At 33.3% G+C, this 24,237-nt stretch overlaps 2 protein-coding genes across 2 annotated transcripts; both read right to left on the bottom strand.

The window, feature by feature from the left end:
• Positions 1-984: 984 nt before the first annotated feature.
• Positions 985-8,690, bottom strand: LOC106711696. Its single transcript, XM_045679455.1, has 9 exons — positions 8,579-8,690; positions 7,633-7,778; positions 6,883-7,083; positions 6,562-6,767; positions 5,459-5,567; positions 3,556-3,696; positions 3,061-3,261; positions 1,772-1,977; positions 985-1,117 (listed from the first exon to the last, which is right to left on the bottom strand). Exons 2-9 carry the CDS (start codon positions 7,771-7,773, stop codon positions 1,012-1,014), a joined length of 1,311 nt encoding a protein of 436 aa, XP_045535411.1. The 5' UTR covers positions 7,774-7,778; positions 8,579-8,690; the 3' UTR covers positions 985-1,011.
• Positions 8,691-11,408: 2,718 nt separating this feature from the next.
• LOC106711748 (ras-related protein Rab-11A) lies at positions 11,409-24,031 on the bottom strand. Its single transcript, XM_014504149.2, has 6 exons — positions 23,772-24,031; positions 23,234-23,355; positions 14,426-14,658; positions 14,059-14,174; positions 13,213-13,345; positions 11,409-11,454 (listed from the first exon to the last, which is right to left on the bottom strand). Exons 1-5 carry the CDS (start codon positions 23,809-23,811, stop codon positions 13,218-13,220), a joined length of 639 nt encoding a protein of 212 aa, XP_014359635.1. The 5' UTR covers positions 23,812-24,031; the 3' UTR covers positions 11,409-11,454; positions 13,213-13,217.
• Between the last annotated feature and the right edge of the window lie 206 nt (positions 24,032-24,237).

The raw sequence follows: 24,237 nt of genomic DNA on the forward strand, positions 1-24,237 counted from the left end.
ATTATTACCTAATTAATTCATATACTACATCAATACTACATCAATACTACATCAATACTACATCAATACTACATCAATACTACATCAATACTGCATCAATACTACATCAATACTACATCAATACTGCATCAATACTACATCAATACTACATCAATACTGCATCAATACTACATCAATACTACATCAATACTACATCAATACTACATCAATACTGCATCAATACTACATCAATACTACATCAATACTGCATCAATACAAATATTTAATGAATTACATAGTTTTAGGGAGATGTGTACATGACTACATTACAAGTATCAAATTATTATACGAATAATGTTAAATCGCGAAAATTTGGTCATAAAGATCATCATCATCAACCTGCCCTTATCCCTATTGAGGGTCGGCACAGTATGTATAGGTACTTCTCCATACATCTCTATCAGCCGTCATATCTGATTTTACCCCCTTCTTACGCATATCCTCTTTCACACAATCCATTCATACTTTCTTTGGTCTTTCTGTACCTTTATAGCCATCCGCATTCAATCTCACTACTTCTTTTTTATGTGGTCATCATCCCACCGTATAACATGTCCAAACCACGCTAACCATCTGCTCCTCAATTTCTCGATCACCGGCGCTACTTTCCAACTTCCTCTAAAATACATATTCTTAACTTTATATTTTCTTGTCACACCACACATCCATCTTAGCATACGCATCTCAGCTACAGTGGCCGAACATTCAGATCCGTACAATACGACGATTATGATTGATTGTAGATCTGTCCCTTAAGCTTAAGTTGCATTCTTGGATCATACCGACAACCACTTCGCCACTTCATCCAATTTATTCGGATTTTCACAAGGTCGTAAAGGTCAAGTTGCTCGTAAAGGTATAAATAAAAAAGATTAAAAATTAGGAAATCTTTAAAAAAAAAACTTTATATCATGAAAATATTTTATTAAATTTTTCAAAGCGATGTCTCTTATTTTAAATTGCATTTATATTTTACTTCTTTGATCGCATCTTTTGAATAATTTCTTTGTATTCTTGTGCCCCCTTTCCATTAGCTTCCTCATAATCTGGAGCCGTTTTTTTAACAAGATCCAACCATCTGAAATTACAAACACTTGAACTTTATTCATCATCATCAGCTCACTATATGTCCCCCACTGAGGGGCTGGGAGCTTACCCTAAGTTATGGGAGACTAAACCATATTCAACCACGCTGGCCCAGTGCGGGTTGGTTGACTTCACACATATCTTTGAATTACTTCGCAGATATGTGCAGGTTGCATCACGATGGTTTTGTTCACCATAAGAACTTAGGATAAATGTACATATGTAAATCAAAATTCGAAAAACACATTGATACATGGCGGGACTCAAACCCAGGATCTGGAGATTTCAAGTCAAATGCCCCCCTGAGCCATCGAAGCTCTTAAAACTATATTATATATTTATTTATAATAGTATATCTAACATCATATTTTACATAATTTTCAATATATCATGTAACTAGGATAGGAACCAGCTCTATCTCTTATCCATTCTATTATAGCTTCCACGCCTCCCTTTGCTGCTATTCATCTCCGTTTAAATCGGTGCTGGCTACACACCAATACTCAACATTATTCTCAAAGAACTTTCAACGTTTTAATGGTTCTAATAAAACCCTAGCTAATACATTCCTTCTTAAACTTGTAAACCCTTTATCCACCATTGTTCACTTGAATTACTAGTTATAGCCGATTTCTATATGCCTTACCGAAGAATATTAGGGTACTCTGCAATACTAATCCCGGCTGCATCGATTGTTGACACGTTGGCGACAAGACTGAGGTCAGCCAGAGTCAGTTCCTCCCCCGCTGCATACTTGTTCTTCTCCAGGAACGTATTTAGAAAAGCCAGGGCATCGTGCAGTTTCTTCAGCAACCCCTCGTTAGCTGGCTGACCCTCCAGGATTTGTGGGTACTATCGAAAAAAATTAAATCTTATAGTCACGTTAATTCTTTAGCTTATTATAGATTTGGAATGAGAATTGTGCACTAAGAGAATTTGAACCATCGAATTTAAACAGATTTCTGAAATCGTACTAATATTATAAATGGGAATTTTTAAATGTATGGATGTTTGTTGGAAGGTAGCTCCAGAAAGACTGCATGGATCTCGATTAAATTTGGTATAGATATAGAACACAGTCTGGAAGAACACACAAGTTTACCTAAGTTCCCGGAAATGGTTCCTGTACCTTTGATTAAAATATTTACTGAATAATTCTGCAACGGTTCGATCTACCTTATTGTTTGACACAAATATAAAAACAATATGATATCAAAAAAACCACATAGTAAGTACTTCATGCTGTTTTTTTTTTTAAATTCCGCGCGGTCAATTTGGCGGGCAACCGCTAGATGATTCTAAAATCGAAATAAGTCTGACTCACTGAATCTCTATGAAATTCGAAAAAATCAAATGACATCATAAAACTATTGTTAGGGTCCTCCGTGCCTATGTTATAATTATATGTCATTTACGACGTAATCCATGCAGTAATGGTATTTGCATTGACTCAAGACTAGTTGTGCAATTGATTGGCTTCCTTAAGCTAAATAATTTATTTATTTTTGCAAATCGAGTTTAGAATACATAATTGTTTTAATCATCCGTAAATTAATCTTAATCTGTTTTATGATTTTAGAGTGTATTGATGAATCGTTACTAAATGTTTTACTATTTTAATACGACAACTGAACGAACGTCCGGTTCCGTTGGATTGGTCTGTAGAGTGAAAATGTGGAAAACAACCATGGAGACGGGTTCATTCGTTGAGTAGTCGTCGAAAATTATAACATCAACTAAAAGGCACTCTAAGGTGATAAGTGTCGGCAATTAATGTAATTATTTTAAAAACGGATTGATGATCGATATTATGAGGTGAGTGAGGATATAAATGATTGCAAGGAATATTGTTGTTTGAACTTTTGGCCATCTATCTATCTATTCAGATAAAAATAGCCAGGCAGTTGTTCATTAATTAAAATGTATAATACTTACAAAGTACTGAGAAAATCTGGCATATAATGTTCCTATATCAAAGTCTAGTCTTTGATCCACTACGGCCCTGGCTTTAGGGTCTTTAGGATACAGGGAGCTGTCGCCGCCATATTTGTTGACCAGGTACCGTCCGATGGCGCGAGACTCCCATAGGATGAAGCCATCGTCTACGATTGTTGGTACATTATGTTGAGGATTAATCTAAAAAAATATATTGTTTCATTTAGGTTTAATTTAGGTTAGGTTTTATATTGGTTAATTCCTATATTTGAGAATAAATACAATCTAGAACAGTGCTCTCAAACTCATTTTTCTCGCGGACCCTTTCTATTTTCTTGTTTCGTTAGACGCCCTGCTACAATTTATTCTTTGATTTGTGAACTCTCTACCTATTTTCCGTCATCGTTCACCACTGCCTCGTCCTTCGTTGACCTTCGGCATCCACCTGAACAAATTTAGGGATCACTGGACTAGAATTTAGATTTTGTGACACACCTTGATGTATTCCGGACGCATATGCTCGCCGGCCATTAGATTAACTTGTTTGAGGTTCAATGGGACCTTGAGTGCTGCTGCCACTAGCTCCACGAAGCGGCACGGGGCCGATGCTTTTGAGGAGTAAAAGTCTATCGGCATTGTTAGTTATTGATTGTAATTACGCTGAAATAATAAATAATTTGGTTGTTATTTTATAGGAAAAAAAAGTAATGGTTAAAATAACGGTTAATGCTACCAATAAAAATAGTGTCTGACCTAAAAATTGAAGTAGAAGTATTATTTGTTATAATCAAAAAAAATACGCCGTACTTAGCGGATTATGAGAGATTATTCAGATAAGATTAGAAATATCACTAGCGGCGTTTTTATACTTACAAAATAATAAAGAAATATTGTTAAATTTTAACTGTGTTCTCAGAACTGATGCTTCCTTAGTACTAAACAAGCACAGACTGAGTCCACTTCTATATATTAACGCATACGCGGCCTTGTAATTTTTATGTACATAATGTAATCTGTCTAAAAGCATGACTGTGCGGTTTACAAACTTAGATAACTACTATTTTTGATACATTTGTTTAGTCAATAAAACTGTTTTTAATGACGTAATTCAATGTTTTTTACCAACGTTCTCAAACGTACCTCATCAGCTCACTATACCCTAAGTTAGGAGTGACTAGGCCATAGTCAACCACGCTGGCCCAGTGCGGGTTGACTTCACACACATCTTTGAATTTCTTCGCAGTAAAATACATAAGTAGATATCGGGATTTGAACTCAGGACTTGCAAATTACAAATCAAATGCTTAACCCCTGAGTCACCGACGCTTTTTACAAATTCAAACGTACACTGGAATATAATTTTGCGGTTAAACATGCATTTTAAAAATATTACAATCAACTTTAGTCATAATATTTTATTACAGTATCGAAAGTTTGGAAGAAAGGGTTTATAATATTTAAAAAAAAGAAATAACAAAACATCAAGCGTTTTAATTTTAATATAGTACTAAGATATTAAATTTCATGTAAAGGGAAAAATTATTCCATGACTAGTTTATAGATATAAAGATCAATATACATGTCTGAATTTATTTTGAACTAGCTGTTGCCTGCGACTTCGTCTGCGCGGGATTAAAAAAAATTAGTAACCTATGTGTTCTTCCAGACTATGTTCTACATCTATGCCAAATTTCAACGAGATCCTTGCAGCCATTCTGGAGATACCTTCAAACAAACATCCATCTATCCATCCAAACATTCGCATCTTATCTTATATCTATCTATATATATAAAAGAAAGTCGTGTTAGTTACACTATTTATAACTCAAGAACGGCTGAATCGATTTGACTGAAAATTGGTGGGCAGGTAGCTTAGAACCAGGAAAAGGACATAGGACAATTTTTACCCCGTTTTCTATTTTTTATTCCGCGCGGACGGAGTCGCGGGTAAAAGCTAGTCTATCTATATATATAAAAGAAAGTCGTGTTAGTTACACTATTTATAACTCAAGATCGGTCAAACTGATTTAGCTGAAAATTGATGGGGAGGTAGCTTAGAACTAGGAGACGGACATAGGAACTATTTTATTTTGTGTGCATTTTTTTTATTCCGCGCGGACGGAGTCGCGGGTAAAAGCTAGTTTATATTAGTAAAATTATCATGTAAGGAAACTATTAGTTAAACGTACTACTAAAAATTGCTAGATATTTAAGAATAAAATAAGGTTCAAATCATTTAACCAGATTTGTACCTGTGCCTTTCAGTAAAAAAGTTTTGTCGAAAAATTATCGAGGTTTATATATAAAAGAAACACATAAGTAAAAAAATATATTTTATTGATAACTTAGAGTATCTATATGCAATAAAAACGATATAAAAGATTGAAAAACAAAATTAAAGTTCAGTTTTAGGCTTGAGGTTGTCTATCATAGCTTTGAACATCTTAAGACCTTTGCCGTTAGCTTCTTCGTAGTTAGGTGCAGTTTTCTTTACAAGTTCGTACCATCTGTAACAAATAAATTATTATTATTAACATATTTAAATCATCATCAGCTCACTATACATCCCCAGTGAGGAGCTCGGAGCCTACCCTAAGTTAGGGGTGACTAGGCCATAGTCAACCACAACCCAGTGCGAGTTGACTTCACACACATCTTTGAATTTCTTCTCAGATATGTGCAGCATCACGATCTTTTCCTTCATCGTAAGAACATCGGATAAATGTACATATGTAAATCGAAAATAAAAAACACATTGGTACATGGCGGGATTCGAATCCAGGACCAGCAGATTGCAAGTCAAGTGCTTAACCCCTGTTCCACCGACGCTTTCATATAACATATTTAAATGTCGTAGTAATAATGGTAGACGCCAGCGACAACATCTGTTGCACGAATGGACCTCGCTCAGTGAAATACCACGACCATACAGAAGACATGCGTCAAGTGGAAGTAATGCCGCGTACAGTCTGATAAATGTCCGTTACAGAGGGTTTATTTTAAATATCTTTCCCTTTCCATCCTTTTATTATAAGGAAAGTATGGTAAGGAAAAGATTTTATGGAGGAGTGGACGTATAAGAAGGGAAATTATTCTATTTCTGTGCTTTTCCTCTGTCGATTAAAGGTAGGCAACGGATCTGCAATTGTAGAGGTCTATGGGCAGCGGCCAATTCGGTATTTCGGCGAATACAGGTGACCGTTAGCTTGTTTGCCACCTTATGATATAAAAAAGTTTCATTAAATGCACTGTGATGTCAGGAAAATTTAGCTTTATATAGTTAATTTTGTCTAAGTTATTGATTAATTCTTCAAAGTGACCTAAAAATCTAGCCAAATATAGCAGTGCGCACACCTAAAACACCTAAAATTGTGTTCTGCGCAGCGCAAAGTAACGAACCCGCCTAAATATATGACAACTACTGTACAGATTATAGTCTGGAATAGCGCATAGACAATTTATTTTTAATTTATAATTTCACACATGATAAGGATATCTTACCGTACGACATTAGGATAATCCGCGATGCTGATCCCGGCCGTGTCGATGGTAGACACGGTGGCCACCAGACTGAGGTCCGCCAAGGTCAGTTCCTCTCCTGCTGCGTACTTGCTGCCTTCCAGGAAGGTGTTGAGGAAGTCCAGACTACCCTTCAGCTGTTTCAGATGCTCCTCGTTGGCGGGCTGACCACCGAAGACTTGAGGATACTGGCAATATTATAATAATTTTGATTATTGCCATGTTAAAAATATGAAATTTGGCGGTCTAAATTATTCTAAATTTCTTGTCTTCAAAAATCAAATTTTAACTTGCTTAACTTACGAAGTACTGAGCGAATTTAGGGTACAGTGACCCCAAATCGAAGTCCAATCTCTGATCTACTACAGCTCTGGCTTTTGGGTCTTTAGGATATAGCTCGCTGTCGCCGCCATATTGATTCACCAGGTACCGCCCGATGGCGCGCGACTCCCACAGTGAAAAACCATCGTCTGCAATCGTTGGGACAGTGTGTTGGGGATTTAACTGGAAAAAGAAGACATAGGTTTTTTTTATATCATAGCGTCGCAAACGAGCACACGTCCATCCGATTCGCCAAAGCGACCACTGCCCATAGACATCAGCAATTGCAGATGAGTTGCCTACCTTTAATCGAAGAAGGGGGTGCACAGAAAGAAAATATTTCCCCTTCCTATACTTCCTGCTCTCCGTCAAATCCACTGCCTCTTTCCATCCTTTCCTTATAAGAAAAGGGTCGGAAAGGAAAGCGAAATAAAATTAGGCCTCCGGCAACTATGTCATTGCATTCTTTTGTTTTATCGAACCCTAAATTTATACCACTTTTTCAAATTTATTTCTGGATGAAATAATCCCAACGCCATATATACTTCGTTCTGTACCTTACTTATTAATAGTTAGCCAGTAGTAGAAAATGTTTTAACACCAAAGGATGATTCCTGTCTTTATCGTCTCTCGTGTTAGTGGAAGGAAAGATGAAAGAGGTACATTTATTTCCTGATTGTTTGACTGATCACAATAATGTTTACAAAAATAGACGAAGCAGATGGTACTGACCTTTAAGAACTCCGGCCTCAACTGTTCTCCAGCTCTAAGGTCGACGAGGTTGTGGTTGAAGTCGATATTGAGAGCGGCCAACACCAGCAACACGGCGCGGCATGGCGCCGACCCCGGCGTGTAATACAGATCTATTGCCATTGCGACTGCCCAAAACAAAACTATGGTATTATTCAGATTAGTTTAAATCCATAGAAGACCAACTCCAAAATAATAAGATTTGTACAATTTAGACATATTACAAAAGAGAACTTTCTTACTTTCGAATGTATTGAAAACATTTATTTTTACTTTCTAGTGCATTTTATTTAAAAATGTTTTTATTGAAGTCGGTTATTTTTTTTCTTAAAATTTTTGTTAAATTCTCAATTTTTTAGAGAATTTGAGCTTCAAATTACTAATATTATTTTACACTATACAAATTTAGTCAAAGTTGCATCTACATCAGTTCTCAAAGTCGTTCAAAGTTTTATCCCAGGGTCCATAAAAAACCCAGCAAAGAGCTAATAAAATTGAGCATTTACTAGTTAAAGAAATGAAGCTGCAGCTGTTCACCGTAACCAGTAAAGGGTGTACGAGAAAAAAATGTATGATAATCTGATCGTATTCAAATACTGGAATATTTTATGTAAAAAGACCTATGTATAATATACTACTGGCCATTATCAACTATTACATCATCGTGGAAACATTGAAAAATAACATGATGCGGCATATTTAATGTTTATCTGCAATAATGCGTCCTTGTTACTGCGGAAAAACATAAAATTATAGTATCTAATAAATACTTATTATTAAAAAAAATCATTATTATTTTGTGAACGAATTAAAATGAACCGACTTCATCCCCGTCGATATGTACCTATTTTAACGAAAAAATAATAATAAATAACATGAAATATTAATACTAGAATTATTAAAATGCAAGTAATATAAAAGTACTTACGATTACAGCGAAGGATACCACCGCAGACGCCCACCAGCGTTTACTGACCCGAAGTAACCTAACCTAAAACTACGCCGGCCGGCTGCTGACGAACATTGTGGAAACACAAGATAACCTTGAAATTTGTACACAATATGAACTGGGTAAAATGTAGGTATCATTATACGCTTGTTTATTAAAGCATAATTTTGCTATGAAAATAGAATATTAAGGTTAAAATCAAAGGAATTAAATAAATGATTTTGTCGTTCGTTTATATTTTATAGATTTAATATTATCAGCAATTAGATTTTTATCGTACTTTCAATTTGAAAGTGTACATATTCAAGAGTTAAATGTGCTCCGAAATAATTAACTTGGGAACTTAGAAACTTAATTAAATTGCTTCATGGATAATGAAAAAACAGTTTTGGCATATTACAAGTAAAATAGAGCTTAGAAATATTATTCAAACCAAAGCTTCTGCTCTAGAATATTCCACTTTATTTCCTTTTCGCATATTTCGTCAAGTCATTGCAGTAGTTGAAATTAATAATAATTGTTGTGCAATGCCACGTCAGACTATCGAAAGTTAATCTGACAAAATTACCAAACGAGTTTACCGAAGTTGTATCAATTTTATGACGATGAAAATAGCCTTGGAGTGGTTTATTTTACAATTTGCATCCGTGAATTAGATAGAGGTGATCAATCCTAGACAGATGTAGACGTGACAGTGGTAGACGCCAGCAAGGTGAAGTACCACGACCACACAGAAGACAGGCGTGAAGTGGAAGTAATTCCGCGTTTCGCCTGATGAGTGTGGTGCCGGAGGCCTAATTTTAGTCCACTTTCCCTTCCCACCCCTCTTCTTATAAGAAAAGGATGGAAAGGGGAAGTGGATTTGATGGAGGCATAGGAAGGTTAAATATTCTCTTTTTGTGCGTCTCCTCCTTTGTCGATTGAGGGTAGGCAGCGCATCTGCAATTGCGAATGTCTATGGGCAGCGGTCGCTTCGCCATTTCGGCGAATTCGTGTGGCCGCTTGCCACCTTGATATAAAAAAAAATCCCCGTCTTTTTGAAGGTATTTTTCTCTCGCAAACGAGTAACGGACCGCCTTAATTTATTTGATCCGACGCCCATGGACATCCAGCAAAGCCAGAGAAATCGCAGATCTATTTTAAAATTAAAATCTAATAAATAATCTACTGTAAAAGGTAAAAAAAAATAAAACACAAAGAAATTTACATAATATTTTATTATCTTTGTCTTTAATAAAGTAATTACAGATAGGCACTAAAAAAATAACCATGCATATGAAGACCATAATAACATATTTCTTATACAACGAACACTGTCTCCGTGCCCGAGTGGGTTAGTGTGAATGAGACCAAGTTATTTGCGTGCGTAGGCTCGCCTGAGTATTCAATACATATTAAGACGGCACTAAACTAGCTGGTGAACGCCCAGTGTACAATTGCCCTTATTTCCGTAGACAAGCAAGCCCTTATTTCCATAGACAAGGCGGCGCGACAGATTAAAAACGCGCGGCAAAGTCGCGCCATCTTACTTCTGTCAACAAATTATTATCAAACTTTAAAAAACGACCGCAGCGACGCCTTCTTTAACGATAACAATATATAGATAAGCCCTTACATTTATTATTTTCTTTCAATGAAATTTAAAGCGAGTCAGTGAATAAAATATTATATTTACCATGTTGGTAGTTTTATTTATTCAATATTTTAATTTGTATAAAATTAGCAAACAATTTATATAAATAGCATACAGTCCAAAAAAGATTTCAAAATTTATACCCGATTTGAATGAATATTTTCTTAAATCAAATGAAAAGAACTCAGCGTTTAATATTTTCATTATAACTAGAACAATCTATCTATATATATAAAAGAAAGTCGTGTTAGTTACACTATTTATAACTCAAGAACGGCTGAAACGATTTGACTGAAAATTTGTGGGCAGGTAGCTTAGAACCAGGAAACGGACATAGGATAATTTTTACCAAGTTTTCTATTTTTTTATTCCGCGCGAACGGAGTCGCGGGTAAAAGCTAGTAATTTAATAATTAAAAATGCAAGGGCCATCTACATATCACTGTGTCTTATCAAACATAAATATGACATATATTCCTTACATCTTCGCTCCAAAACTTGAACAATGAAAGCTCAATGTCTCAACACATCCGCTGAAGGCACATAATATCCGTAAAGAAAAAAAAATGATCATTTTAAAAAAGCTATCTCTTAGTTATACTACCGGCTACTACAAAAAAATGAATTAAAAACATATTTGAATCACAAAGCGACGATTTGTGTGCTATAAAACATATTTAATTATATATTTATATATATATTCAAGCCAACGCTATTGCATTCTTTAGAACCGATCAAATTGGAACAAATCACATTTCATACGCAGCCAGAGAGGCTATTAATTGTATATTAACTAAATAAATATATAATGAATTATCTACTACATCCAAACAAAAAAAAAATAGCTTTTCAAATAAACAACAAGGGAACGAATTAAAAAATTGTGAAAAAATAATCATTGAAAGCGCTTACAAGAAAAAAATAATAGATAATTTTGTGTGCATCCCAATTATTTCAACATGGATTCATACTACATTGTGTTCAACGGAATTGCTCACATTACAATAATTATTATATAGTTTATTTTTTTTTTGTTAACTTTATTCGTTCCAACACTAAATATCAATAATTACACAAAGCTATCTACATGAGCCGCAGTTGTGTGACAGCGAGGTGCACTCCGCTGCCAGTACTGAAGTAGACCACTGTCCGGGAATGATTCAATCTTGTGTTTTTGTATTCCATACTTTTTCTCTCTTCGGCTCCATCGTGAACTGGACTTTCTACAAATTAACATTTTTTTTATTAGGATTTCTTTTTAATGAATGTTAAATAATATAAAATACTAGCTTTTACCCGCGACTCCGTCCGCGCGGAATAAAAAAATAGAAAACGGGGTAAAAATTATCCTATGTCCGTTTCCTGGTTCTAAGCTACCTGCCCACCAATTTTCAGTCAAATCGATTCAGCCGTTCTTGAGTTATAAATAGTGTAACTAACACGACTTTCTTTTATATATATAGATAATATAATATATAAAAATCGTTTATTAAGGCAACAAAAGTATGGTAATAACAAAGTAAAGGTACGCCTGGTTCCTAAATTAGGTTCTAGACCCGTATTATGTGAGCCAAGACTCTTTCGTCTTAATGTTACAGTTTTAATAACAGAATAGCAACATTATAAAATGTAGTTGAATGCCTAATTGCACTATTATCTAACTTAAGACTTAGAAAAAGAATAAAATTAAAATTAAGTATTTAATGTATTAAACATGATACAATCATACTACATACTAATATTATAAATGCGAATATTAGTATGGATGGATGGATGTTTGTTAGAAAGTATCTCCTAAAACGGCTTAATGGATCTGGATGAAATTTGGTTTATATGTAGAACATAGCCTGGAAGAACACATAGGCTACTTACTAAGTTATGTAAAGTCGCGGGCAAAAGCTAGTTTTACATATACAGTCAAAATCTGTTATAACGACATCGAAGGGACTACTCATATTGAGTCGTAAAAACCGATAGTTGTAACAACCGGTGACAGGTATTAATAGGAAAGATATGTAATAACATTCAGCCAGGACCTTTGATTTTGGTCTATTTAACCGGTATGTTGTTCTAAACGATGTCGCTATAAACGGTTTTGACTGTATATGTAAGAACGAAACATGTGATGGAAGTTAATTATGACGTATGCGATGGAAAGAAGTGAATAGATATGGCGTATGGGCAAATGAAGAATCGACTTTGTGTAGAATTAAAATTAAAAACGTTGTGACTATCCAGAAAATAGGCCTTTTCATTTATTCCGTCCTATTTTTTATATTAAAAGGAGTAAGCGGTAACATGAATTTGCTGAAATATTGAAGCGACCACTGCCCATAGACTTGTGCAATTACAAATGCGTTGTCTACCTTCTTATGCGAACAATATACTAAGTAAAAATACCTACATATAATTTTAAATAATTGTTAGAATAATTGAATGAAAAAGGATAAGAATTGACAAAAAAAATTAGAAAAAACATACAACTCTACACACTTTCATTGTTATAACTATAGTATAAGTTTTAAAAAAATATTGCCATCTTTTTTGTTTATACTAAAAATAAAACAAAGTTTATTGAGTGGAAAAGAAGTTGTATGTGACATATGTATGTAATATATCGATGGCTCCTACAAATAAGGGCCAATGTGCAAATTGACAAATTTACAGGAGAGGCTCTCAAAGTTTTACAACCATATAGAAAAAAAAGGCTGCATAGGCTCTTTTACTTCAGCAAAAAAATAACTTTTACACCTGTAAATGTGTATTTGTGTGTAATGCATGTTCTTAACTAGACTAAGACGTAGTTTTTAACATAAAAATACATATGATGTATATAGATACATGTGATGTATATAGATACATGTGATGTATATAGATACATGTGATGTATATAGATACATGTGATGTATATAGATACATGTGATGTATATTAATACGTGTGATGTATATAGATACATATGATGTATACGGTGTATACATACAGTGTCTACTGGCAGCACTGCTTGCGCACAGAGTCAGCTGCAGGTCGCACATCCGCAGGCTCCGCATCAGGTCGGATGACATCTCCCTCGGGCGGTTCACGCATCTGCTTCTGCGACACGATCCTGTAGATTTCTGCAACACAACATATAAATCTTACTAATATTATAAACTAGCTTTTCCCGCGACTCCGTCCGCGCGGAATAAAATAATGCACTCAAGATAAAAAAAGTTCTTATGTCCGTTTCCTAGTTCTAAGCTCGACCGATCTTGAGTTATAAATAGTGTAACTAACACGACTTTCTTTTATATATATATAGATGACAAAGTTTAGATGGATTGATGGATGTTTGTTAGAATCTCCAGAACGGCTTAAGAAAACTTCGGTGAAATTTGGTAAGATCACATAGGCTACTAATTAAATAAAAAATATTTTGACACCAAACAGACGGAGTCGCGGGCATAAGCTAATACATAATAAATAAATTGTTTATAATTATTGATCTATGGTTGAGTAGATTAACAACATATAACATGTATATTACAGTGACCTCTGGAGAGAAGATTAGGAAAATAAAGAAAAGCGAGCAAGATTGTGTAGAGTTTGAGGTTAACGAAACTTTTTCCTTTTATTATGGGAATATTTTTGCATTCATATCCATTGTCAGCTGATGTACGCTCCACTGAGGTGCTCCAGCTCTAAGTTATGACAAAGCTTTAGTCAACTACATCAGTCTAATGCAGATAGGTTTATTTTACAGGCAATCTTTGTATTTATATACAAATTTTACACGCAGTTGTATATTTTTATAAAAGTTATAATAGATCTATCAATAATTAATCCTTACCAGTTAGAATATTCTGGAATGCGGGCTCCACGTTGGTGGAATCGAGGGCCGATGTTTCGATAAAGCTAAGACCATTTTTTTCCGCGAACGCTTTCGCTTCTTCTGTCGGGATGGATCTGTTAATAAAGTTGATTGAATCATTTTCAATTGAAACTTAAAATAAAACTATATTCATTGATAACAATAAAGTAGATTGCACTAGATTCTAAGAACATTGTTATCTCATATAATAGATTAGAATTAAGCCTCCGGACACTTCCACCATTTAAATAAAATATTTTACTTAACACCTATGTTATGTGTGGTTGTGGTTATGTTCATTCAACTAATGTGTAATGTACTACATTTAGCCATGATGTGTGCTCACCGCAGATGCCTGAGATCACTCTTGTTGCCGACGAGCATGATAAGTATGTTCTGGTCGGCATGGTCGCGCAACTCACGCAGCCAGCGCTCCACGTTCTCGTAGGAGAGGTGCTTCGCGATGTCGTACACCAGCAGCGCGCCGACCGCACCGCGGTAGTACGCCGACGTGATCGCACGGTACCGCTCCTGACCCGCCGTATCCCAGATCTGAGCCTTTATGGTTTTACCGTCCACCTGGAAACGATCAGTTTAAATTTTACTTTATATATGTGTTGCAAATATGTAATTATTATTTTTGTTAAATCGTTTTTGAAATGACAAATAAAATTACAATTATTGCAGTTTATGTTAATTTGAAGTTAATTTTGTTTTGGGTTGCTGGAGCGCCCGTTAGTGGAGTTGTTTAATGAGACACCATATATTTCTTCATATAAAAAATCAATGGTACCTAGCTAGCGATGAGCATAGTGCCCAATAACGTCGTCTTGGGATTGTAGAATTTATTTTACACTAGCTTTTACCCGCGACTCCGTCCGCGCGGAATAATAAATAGAAAACGGGGTAAAAACTCCTATGTCCGTTTCCTGGTTCTGAGCTACCTGCCCACCAATTTTCAGTCAAATCAGTTCGACCGATCTTGAGTTATAAATAGTGTAACTAACACGACTTTCTTTTATATATATATAGATAGACTAACATTATTTTGTTGTAATTTCGAGTAAGATCGAGTAACGTGCACACTTTATTAAAATAATAAATGTGTAATTTGTACGGACAAGATAACCGGTTTTATCCGTGCACAGCATCTTTATCAAGGTCAAGTTTGTCAGAACTAGGAGCAACGATATAAACGAGTTTCTTTTCTATGTAACATGTAACTGATGTACAACTAAGTACTTTTTTTTAATTCTTAACAAAATACAAGTAAATTCAATAAGTCGTCAGTGCAGTCCAACCGTCGGTTTCTGAGAACAAAATCCTCATTCAAAACATGTTGACAATCTTACTAATATTATAAATGCAAATGTTTAGATGGATGGATGTGTGTTTGAAGGTATCTTCAGAACGGCTCAACTGATCCCGATGAAATTTGACATATATGTACATCATAGTCTAGAACACATAGGCACACATACCTATTATGTTTTTTTTAATTCCGCGCAGACGGAGTCGCGAGCGACAGCTAGTATATTTTATACAGAGATTTCGGTGTCAGAAACCAAGGGTAAATCATTCATATCGCCTATGCAAAGCTATATTCTACACGCTTGATGCGTGTTCAATCGCGGCGTACACACAAACGTATCAATAGCGGTACAGTGGGTGCAATAACATGACGTATAGAATTCGGGACACCGGCCTACACCGTTAGAGGTCACACACATATGCCGTTTGAACTTCCTGCCTTTGTTAAATTGGACGAAAGGAAGCTCACTTTAGGATCAAGTAATGAAAAACTTCAACTACTATAGTTAGATTTTTTTTATAAAATGGTCTAAAAATCCTGTACAATATTGCAAAGGAAAGGAATAAAAGGGCGTTTTTATATGGATAAAGACATAAAAGTATATAAAAATGTACTCCTTTTGCTATATAGATCACTTAGGAATTCAATTTAACTACTTTCTACATACGATCTAAAGTTCACATTCTAAACAAAGAGGTACAAAATAAGATTTCACTAAAAACTCTTACGTAATATTTGCGAATTTTGAAATGTGACAGTTTTTTTTATTTATATCTTTACGAAATAAAAATATTACAGTGAAAGAGTAACATAATAATTACGTTAGTTACATATATGTAAAATCAGTGTATTAAAACTGTACATAACGTTTACACTCTAATTATTTATTTACGGTTCACGGAGTAGTTGTTACTAGAATTTAATCGTATGGTCTTATTACTAGATACTATCATCGTATTAGTAACATATTGCAAATAAATAAACTATCAAATTCCAACTAATGACCTAAAATGGTCTATATTTTTAAACTATACAGTCGAACCTGGAGTATAAGGGACCGCGATATTTATCTCGCTTATGGAGGTCGACCGTTGGAACAATGATTCTCGCTTATCTTGGTTCGACTGTATTTAAATTCGTCAAGTGGTATTTAAATACCATTACATATATAATATACATTTTTGTCAGATAATTTTGATAATTGAAAAATATAGCTGATCTGAGCTAAGAAAAAAGATAAAATAATTTTCTTGTGGATTGGAAGGCAATCAACATCTCTAATCAACAAATCAATCTGTAAACTACACATAGAAAATTATTTTCTTCGTATTATTTCGTGAAAAATTACAATGTAAAATTCATTCGAGAAATTGAGGAAAAAGGTTAGAATGGTTTGGACGTGTTATGCAGAGCATCAACCGTCTGAATTTAATGTGGATGGCTATAAAGGTAGAGGAAGACCAAAGAAATTATTGGATTATGTGAAAGAGGATATGCGTAATAAGGGGGTAGAAATGACAGCTGATAGAGATGTATGGAGGAGTAGTACATACTGTGCCGACCCTCCATAGGGATAAGAGCAGGTTGATGCTAAAATTTTAACATCGTAACAGATTAATTTAGCCAAATATATACAATTCGTATATTTCCATTACTGATGACGAATCGCTTGTAACTGCAAACACTATCTTATGTATGCATGAATCAGACTACAAAAACACGTCACATATCATGTTTATTTGATTGTGGAGCATTGAAATTCAATTATAATTTATCAGCATCATCAAGTAGAATATTCATACAAGGTTAGTTATAACAATAGTGGTAAGTAAATCTATATATATAAAAGAAAGTCGTGTTAGTTACACCATTTATAACTCAAGAACGGCTGAATCGATTTGACTGAAAATTGGTGGGCAGGTAGCTTAGAACCAGGAAAAGGACATAGGATAATTTTTACCCCGTTTTCTATTTTTTTTATTCCGCGCGGACGGAGTCGCGGGTAAAAGCTAGTGGTAAATAAATAGGTCAATTGTTCAGTTACCATCAAGTATATTGAGCGCTGGTCAAGGAAATGTTTTTCTATCTTACTTTGAGTTATACAGTTGATTCTTAATGGTCAGGACAGGCTTTTGGTTCATTATTTAAGAATCATACTGTATACTAAATTCGTTAAAAACATTATTATTTCAGATATCGTCTGGTCTTTAGAACGAAGAAGTATCTACTAACGGAAAGAGAGCCTAATTCAATTACTAGTTTTAACCTAAATATCAAGTTAAATTAAACCGTTTAAAAACAGATCCGTGTTTCTGAACATTGATACGTAAACGATTTCATATCTTTTTAATTTAGTCTTGCAGCAACATGTTATACTGTTCTACCACTCCATGACAGGTTTCTAACCAGGCCAATAGATGTTACTAACAGACAGATATCTTTATAAGAATTCGCATAGAGATAGTTCCAAGAACTTAGATATAGTACTGTACCATCTTAAATACGACTATATATGAACTAAGATTAGTTTATTTGGTATCGTTCGATTCATTTATGAGTTATCCGAAACATAGTCTAATCTCACTTATTCCTGTTGAAAAAAAAAAGAGATAACGTCATATTTTAGTACATTTGTTTTGGTGAAAACTGACAGTCATATAAATCAAGACTTAACACTTGAAACGTGTCAATTTCGTCACATCATTATCTTGAGTCACACGCTGATATGATACATATTAAAAATGACGTGTCCGACACGACATAATTTAAAAAAATTTCGTTCGCATCGATTATGTGGCACGGGCCAAGGCTATGCTTTGACTTGTATACAAGCTACCTACATTTATTGAAGGCTGAATTCGAAATATTGTTTACAGTGGCTGTAGTTTTTAGCAGACTTCAAAAAGAAGGTGGTTATCAATTCGACTGTATTTTTTTTTAAATATAAGTACAGAGACTATAATTGCTACTGGAATTAAAGTTATTTACTTAATCCATCTCTGTATTATATAATCTTTCCCTTAAGCTCCTTTAACACATCCTTTAAAAAGATGGATCTCAACAAATTAAAGAGAAATCCATATCGTTTAGGTATTTGTTTGCTAAAAATCCATTTTATTACAATTCAGAATCGTAACTGGCAGACGATTCAATTTATATTTGTCTCAATTTAAAAGTTAAAACGATCAGAAAAAAAAACATGCATTCCAGACTATAACAAAACTATAGCGGACCATTAATTAAAAGAGCTGACATATCCTTCACAGAGCAAATTGGCTCTACAATAAAATAGGACAAAGGAAATCTTGACCGTTGCTAAACCAGTGTATATAATGAAAGCTGACAGAGTCCAACCTTCACATAAATATAAGCCTTAGTATACATTTACTAAGAGAAATGTACACTAAGGGTCACTTTTTATGTCCAATTTACTACTATGAGTGTTGAAGTATTTAAAGGTTTAGGAACCATAACAGATAGCTTAAGTATGTCATACAGTTTTAGATCTTAATTAAATTCTAAGTTGACTGAATTATTTCGACTTATAAGTCAACCTTTGAAAGTGCAGGAAATTAAAAAGGGCATAAGTATTTGTATGTTTTCCGGAGGGGACTGAGCTTCCTAGACACTTTCCCCTTTATTTCCCGATGTACAATAATGACGTCACCACGTTAATGAAATTTATGAAATCAAATCCCGTGACAAATGAAGAACGGATTAAAGTGAATATTAAAGTATGCCGTTTTATTTTGAGTTAGATGCAGAAATATGGACGACATATATTTATTTAACTGTAAAATGATCTTAAACGAACCAAGGCAGCCATATAGCAAGGAATATTAATTATTTTTCGTTTTGATAGCATTTACAACATAAAGTTTAAAGATCGTAAGTATATGCTGCTTATGTCTGAAGTTAAGCCAAAACTTTAAAGTTTATAAAACCTTGTGTGCCAACCCCAAAAGTGAATGGGAAAAGGCCAGGGAGATGATGTCTATAATGAAGTTGAGAACAAACTGTCTAGATGACAACAATTCTGACCATTTAATATTTAGGTTGTTATTACTTTAAAAAATTAACTCTTTTAAGAGTAAATTAAAATGAGGCTTTAACGAGTTTACAAACTTGTATACAAAATTATTGGTCTGATAAAAAATTAAGTGCCGTTTAAAAACATTCAAAGCAAACTTTTAGAAAACTTTGCAGACATATTGCAGTGACGTGAAAAAAACATTGCTTGTGTGTTGGATACGGTTACTACATTTAATAAAACTTGAGTTATGCGTATTTCAAACAGTATTATAACTTTTAAGCTATGAGCGATACTTACCACGAGTTTTTGAGCCCAAAATCTCCGTTTAAAACATATTCTTATCTCTATTTTGTCAAAGATAATGATTAATGACATTACATTTTATACAGAGATTTATGTCTCAGAAACCCATGGTTATAAGAGTGCTTTTAAAAACAAAATCTTCATGAAGTTGTTTTGTTTGCTTTGAGTTATGTCCTTTTAACAGTTGCACAACAACACAAAGGGTATATTATCAACAGTTGTAAAACTATCTGGAAGGTTGCCAAATGTGTACGTGGATAGGGTGACCCAGTTATTGCTATATTAGTGGACTGTCAAATGTGATGAGCAATGTAAAATATCAAATGTCAAGTTGGTGTATACACATCAACCATATTATATGAAGTATGAAGTATATTCAAAGTCAACATATCAAAGTACTCTAAATGTTTGAGGTTTTTTATTAATTTGTCCCTAAATTCATTTTTGAATAGTCACCCTATCGGGATCATAAGGCCATCTAGCAATACAGGGTATATAGAACATTTTATCTAAAATACAGTTACAAAAAAAAATCTGTGTCAAAAACAAAATTATTTCTAATTATTCTTATATATTTCCACTTCTATCAAATGTATTTATTTCAACATCAACATACTTTATCTTTCAAATAAAATTTCCATGTCACAATGTTAGTTACCTTACTCCTCTGAAACGGCTTGACCGATTGTTATGAAATTTTATATTCACATTCATACCCCTATTAAGTTTTTCTTAACTGCGCGCGGACAGAGTCGCGGGCGACAGCTAGTAATTTTATAATGTGATAATATTAATATAAAAGACCTAATACAAAAAAAAAAAACTTTCAAACTTCTTTATCATAATTTCAATATTTACCACAATTTTTACTTAAAATCATCAAGAATACAATATTATCAACAGCAACATTAAATAAAAATGGACGAAAAACTCAATGACAAAAAGATACCCAACCCATTAAATTTGCCATATATAGTTTGATAGGAAGTTAATGTACAGGAAATTATTTAAGAGGAAGTGAAAGGTAATGTAACTTGTCTACATGATAAACATAATGAAGACTATACAACTTGTAAACAATAATTATATCTATATTAATACTATCTGTCGCCCGCGACTCCGTCCGGCTCGCAGTTATAAAAGTAAGTATGAAAAATAGATATTGGCCGATTCTCAGATCTACCCAATATGCACACAAAATTTCATGAGAATCGGTCAAGCCGTTTCGGAGGAGTTTAACCACAAACACCGCAACACAAGAATTTTATATATTAGATTATTAAAAGAAAAAAAAATTATCAATTGTATGTCCAGTCCATACATATAAAGTCAAAATGGTATGGAACATAATTCAAAAACATAAGTTATGAATATTTAACTTTTTTAATTTATATATTTGTGTGGGCTAGAGATTCTTTTCATTAGTCATATAATTAAGTTGTTTTGTATAACAGTATGAGATATAGTCAAACCTGGATAAGCAAAAGTTCAAGGGACTGGAATACATTTCTTGTTTATAGAGGTTTCTCTCTGACTCGAGTTTGTCACTAAGAGTTTGACCAATCTCTCTCACTTTTCCAGATTTGACTGTAATAACTACATGATTTAATTGTTTAAACTCCAAATCAGAATAATATCATTTTCACATTAATAATGTGAAAATGATATTATCTTTCGATCTCTATCTCCGATCTTTCCCTTTTTATATGAGATGTTTTTCTAAAAAAAAATTGCTACACTAAATGAAACTGTAATTAAAGTGAAATATATCATCATCAACCTGCCCTTATCTCTATGGAGGGTCTGCACAGTATGTACTACTCCTCCATACATCTCTATCAGCCATCATATCTGAATTTACCCCCTTCTTAAGCATATCCTCTTACACACAATCCATCCATACTTTCTTTGGTCTTCCTCTAACTCTTCCTAAAGTGAAATATATATAAAAATATTAATCAGAACAGCAAAAAAGAAACTTTAAAGCAGTATATAAGATAACACACAAACAATACATGCATTAAATTATATATTTGTGTATTTGCATAGTGTAAGGCTATAAAAATCTTATCTAAACTAGAATCAATATTATATGTAAGGTATATATTAAAACGAAGATAATTTCTCTATATTAAAATGCAATAATTTGTCCGTGTGTCACATTTAGTTCTCAACAGTATAAACTTAAAATATAACTTCTACATTCATTAACAAACAAAACATATGTCACTAACATATGTTTTTAATTCAAATAGTGTGGGCTAAAGTAAATATGTTCACTGATTTGAAGACAAAGTAATCAAGATAATTCTTAACAAAAAGAAAACAAATGACATTAAATTAAGATCAAATTATTCCATAGCTATTAGGAGATACAAGTACTTTATCTTTATTCACCACTAGCTGTAGCCCACGAGTCTGTTCACGTGTCCATGTCACATTAAAAAGAAACTTAATAAATAGCCTATGTGTTCTTTCACACTATGTCCTACATCTGTGCAAAATTATATCAAAATCCGTTATGCTGTCCCTTCATACCTTCAAACAAACGTCCATCCAACCAAACTTTCGTATTTAGTACGTAAGATAGAGAAGTATCTATTAAAGTGTGTTTTCGTGGTATAAATAGACTAATTTTAATGTCTTTTGTAATGGTAAAATTCTCTATAACACAAAATACATTTCAACTAGTACATCATAAGAAATATTACTTATACTATATTTATTAAACTTTGACCATGTAGCAAGGCATACATTAACAGTAACACCATGTAATAGATCAAATAAAATCCACAATTGGTATAGTTAAAAAATAAAACATCACTGACAAAAGACTAACTGTTCCACATTTGTGAATCAATTGAGGTCAATTGAATTATAAGTAACCTCTTACTGAAATGAGCATTGTTGTCTGTATTTTTTTTCTATAAATATAGCCTATGCCCAGCAGTGGGCGTAACGAGGCTGAATGGAAATATAGCCTAAATATCCTGATGAACTACACACTATTATTTTTAAGTATATATTATAGTGAATAAATAAAAAAAAATCTCATATCATGTTTCCATACACACCTTTTAATTTTTATAATAAATAAAAATGATATAATAAAAAAAATATTTATTATTACATGTATATTTTTAAGATTAAAGTAAATTTTAAGTGTAGTTGTGGAGTAAATTTTTCTACAATATGACCTTATTATTTGTTCATAAAGAAACAAAGACATTTGTTTTTTTTTAAGAGGCTCACCATTGCTCAATTTAGAGTAACTAAGATTTAATGACATGTTTTATTGTTAAACATTTCATTATCTTTATTAAAAAAATAAAAGTTGAAAAAAGGTTAACAAAGAAACTGTGTTAATTAATTACAAAATAGTTTGTAAGAAAATTAAACAAACTCCATTGAACATAAACAAAGAGATCGACAAAAAGTGATTGCACTCATAACAATGACATGAAATATTGTATACAGAATGTAATAAATTAATAAAAGATATTTACCTCTATACTTCTTGTTGCAAATTCCACGCCTATTGTGGATTTTGATTCTAAGTTGAATTCATTTCTAGTGAAACGAGACAGCAAGCTACTTTTACCCACTCCTGAGTCTCCTATGAGAACAACTGGAACAATGTTTTTTTTTAAATTAAATACATGCAAAGTATCTTTCGTAATGTAAAAACAACGTAAGAAAGTTTCGCCCCTATTTTACTTTTGTGATTAGATCATAGCAATGTATAAAGATGACTCACGAACAAAAAATTACCAATCGATTATTTATGATACATCAGCTGATGAACTAAAAACTTGTATTTATGCCATTTTCATGAAATAAACAAATCATGTTTTATTCTTTTTGATTTTAACTATACGTGGTAAAACATTTTTGTACACATTCAGTAAAAATATTAATTCTACGTCATTACGATTCGAACTGAAACACATAACAAAGGAGATTCTCAAATAATATTTTTATATTCGCGCTTGTATGGAATGTTATTTTTCAACTTTACAAGGAGAATATTGTAGATAAATTTACCTTTGAACAAATAATCGTATTCGTCTTCTCTTGTGCCCATTTTGATTATCTACTTCGTTCGACGTCAAAATCGGACTGACAATAACGTAGAGATATTTATGCCAACAAAAAATATTCGGACACTTAAATATCACAGGCTTTAAAAACACTACACAGCTTCGTAAATATCACTTTTGTCAACGGATTTAATAAATATATATGGGTTAAATTAAATAAAATCTAAATTGTCACTGGGACAAGATGGCGGATTGTTTTACGCCCCTATTGGTGCGTTCAAGAACTTCAACTTTCAAGACTAAACAAACTACAGATAACATAGAAGAAAACAAAAAAAAGATTTTATATTAGATATCTAAGTACTCGTCTTTATGTCTATTATAATATCGTATTTGTCAATAAAAAATTGGTAAGAACTTTTTAAATTGATCTTTTGTTAAATTGATTCAAATACTTATTTTTAAACCTC

Source organism: Papilio machaon, chromosome 9 (genome assembly GCF_912999745.1).
Source record: "Papilio machaon chromosome 9, ilPapMach1.1, whole genome shotgun sequence".
In the NCBI taxonomy this organism is placed as follows: Eukaryota; Metazoa; Arthropoda; class Insecta; order Lepidoptera; family Papilionidae; genus Papilio; species Papilio machaon.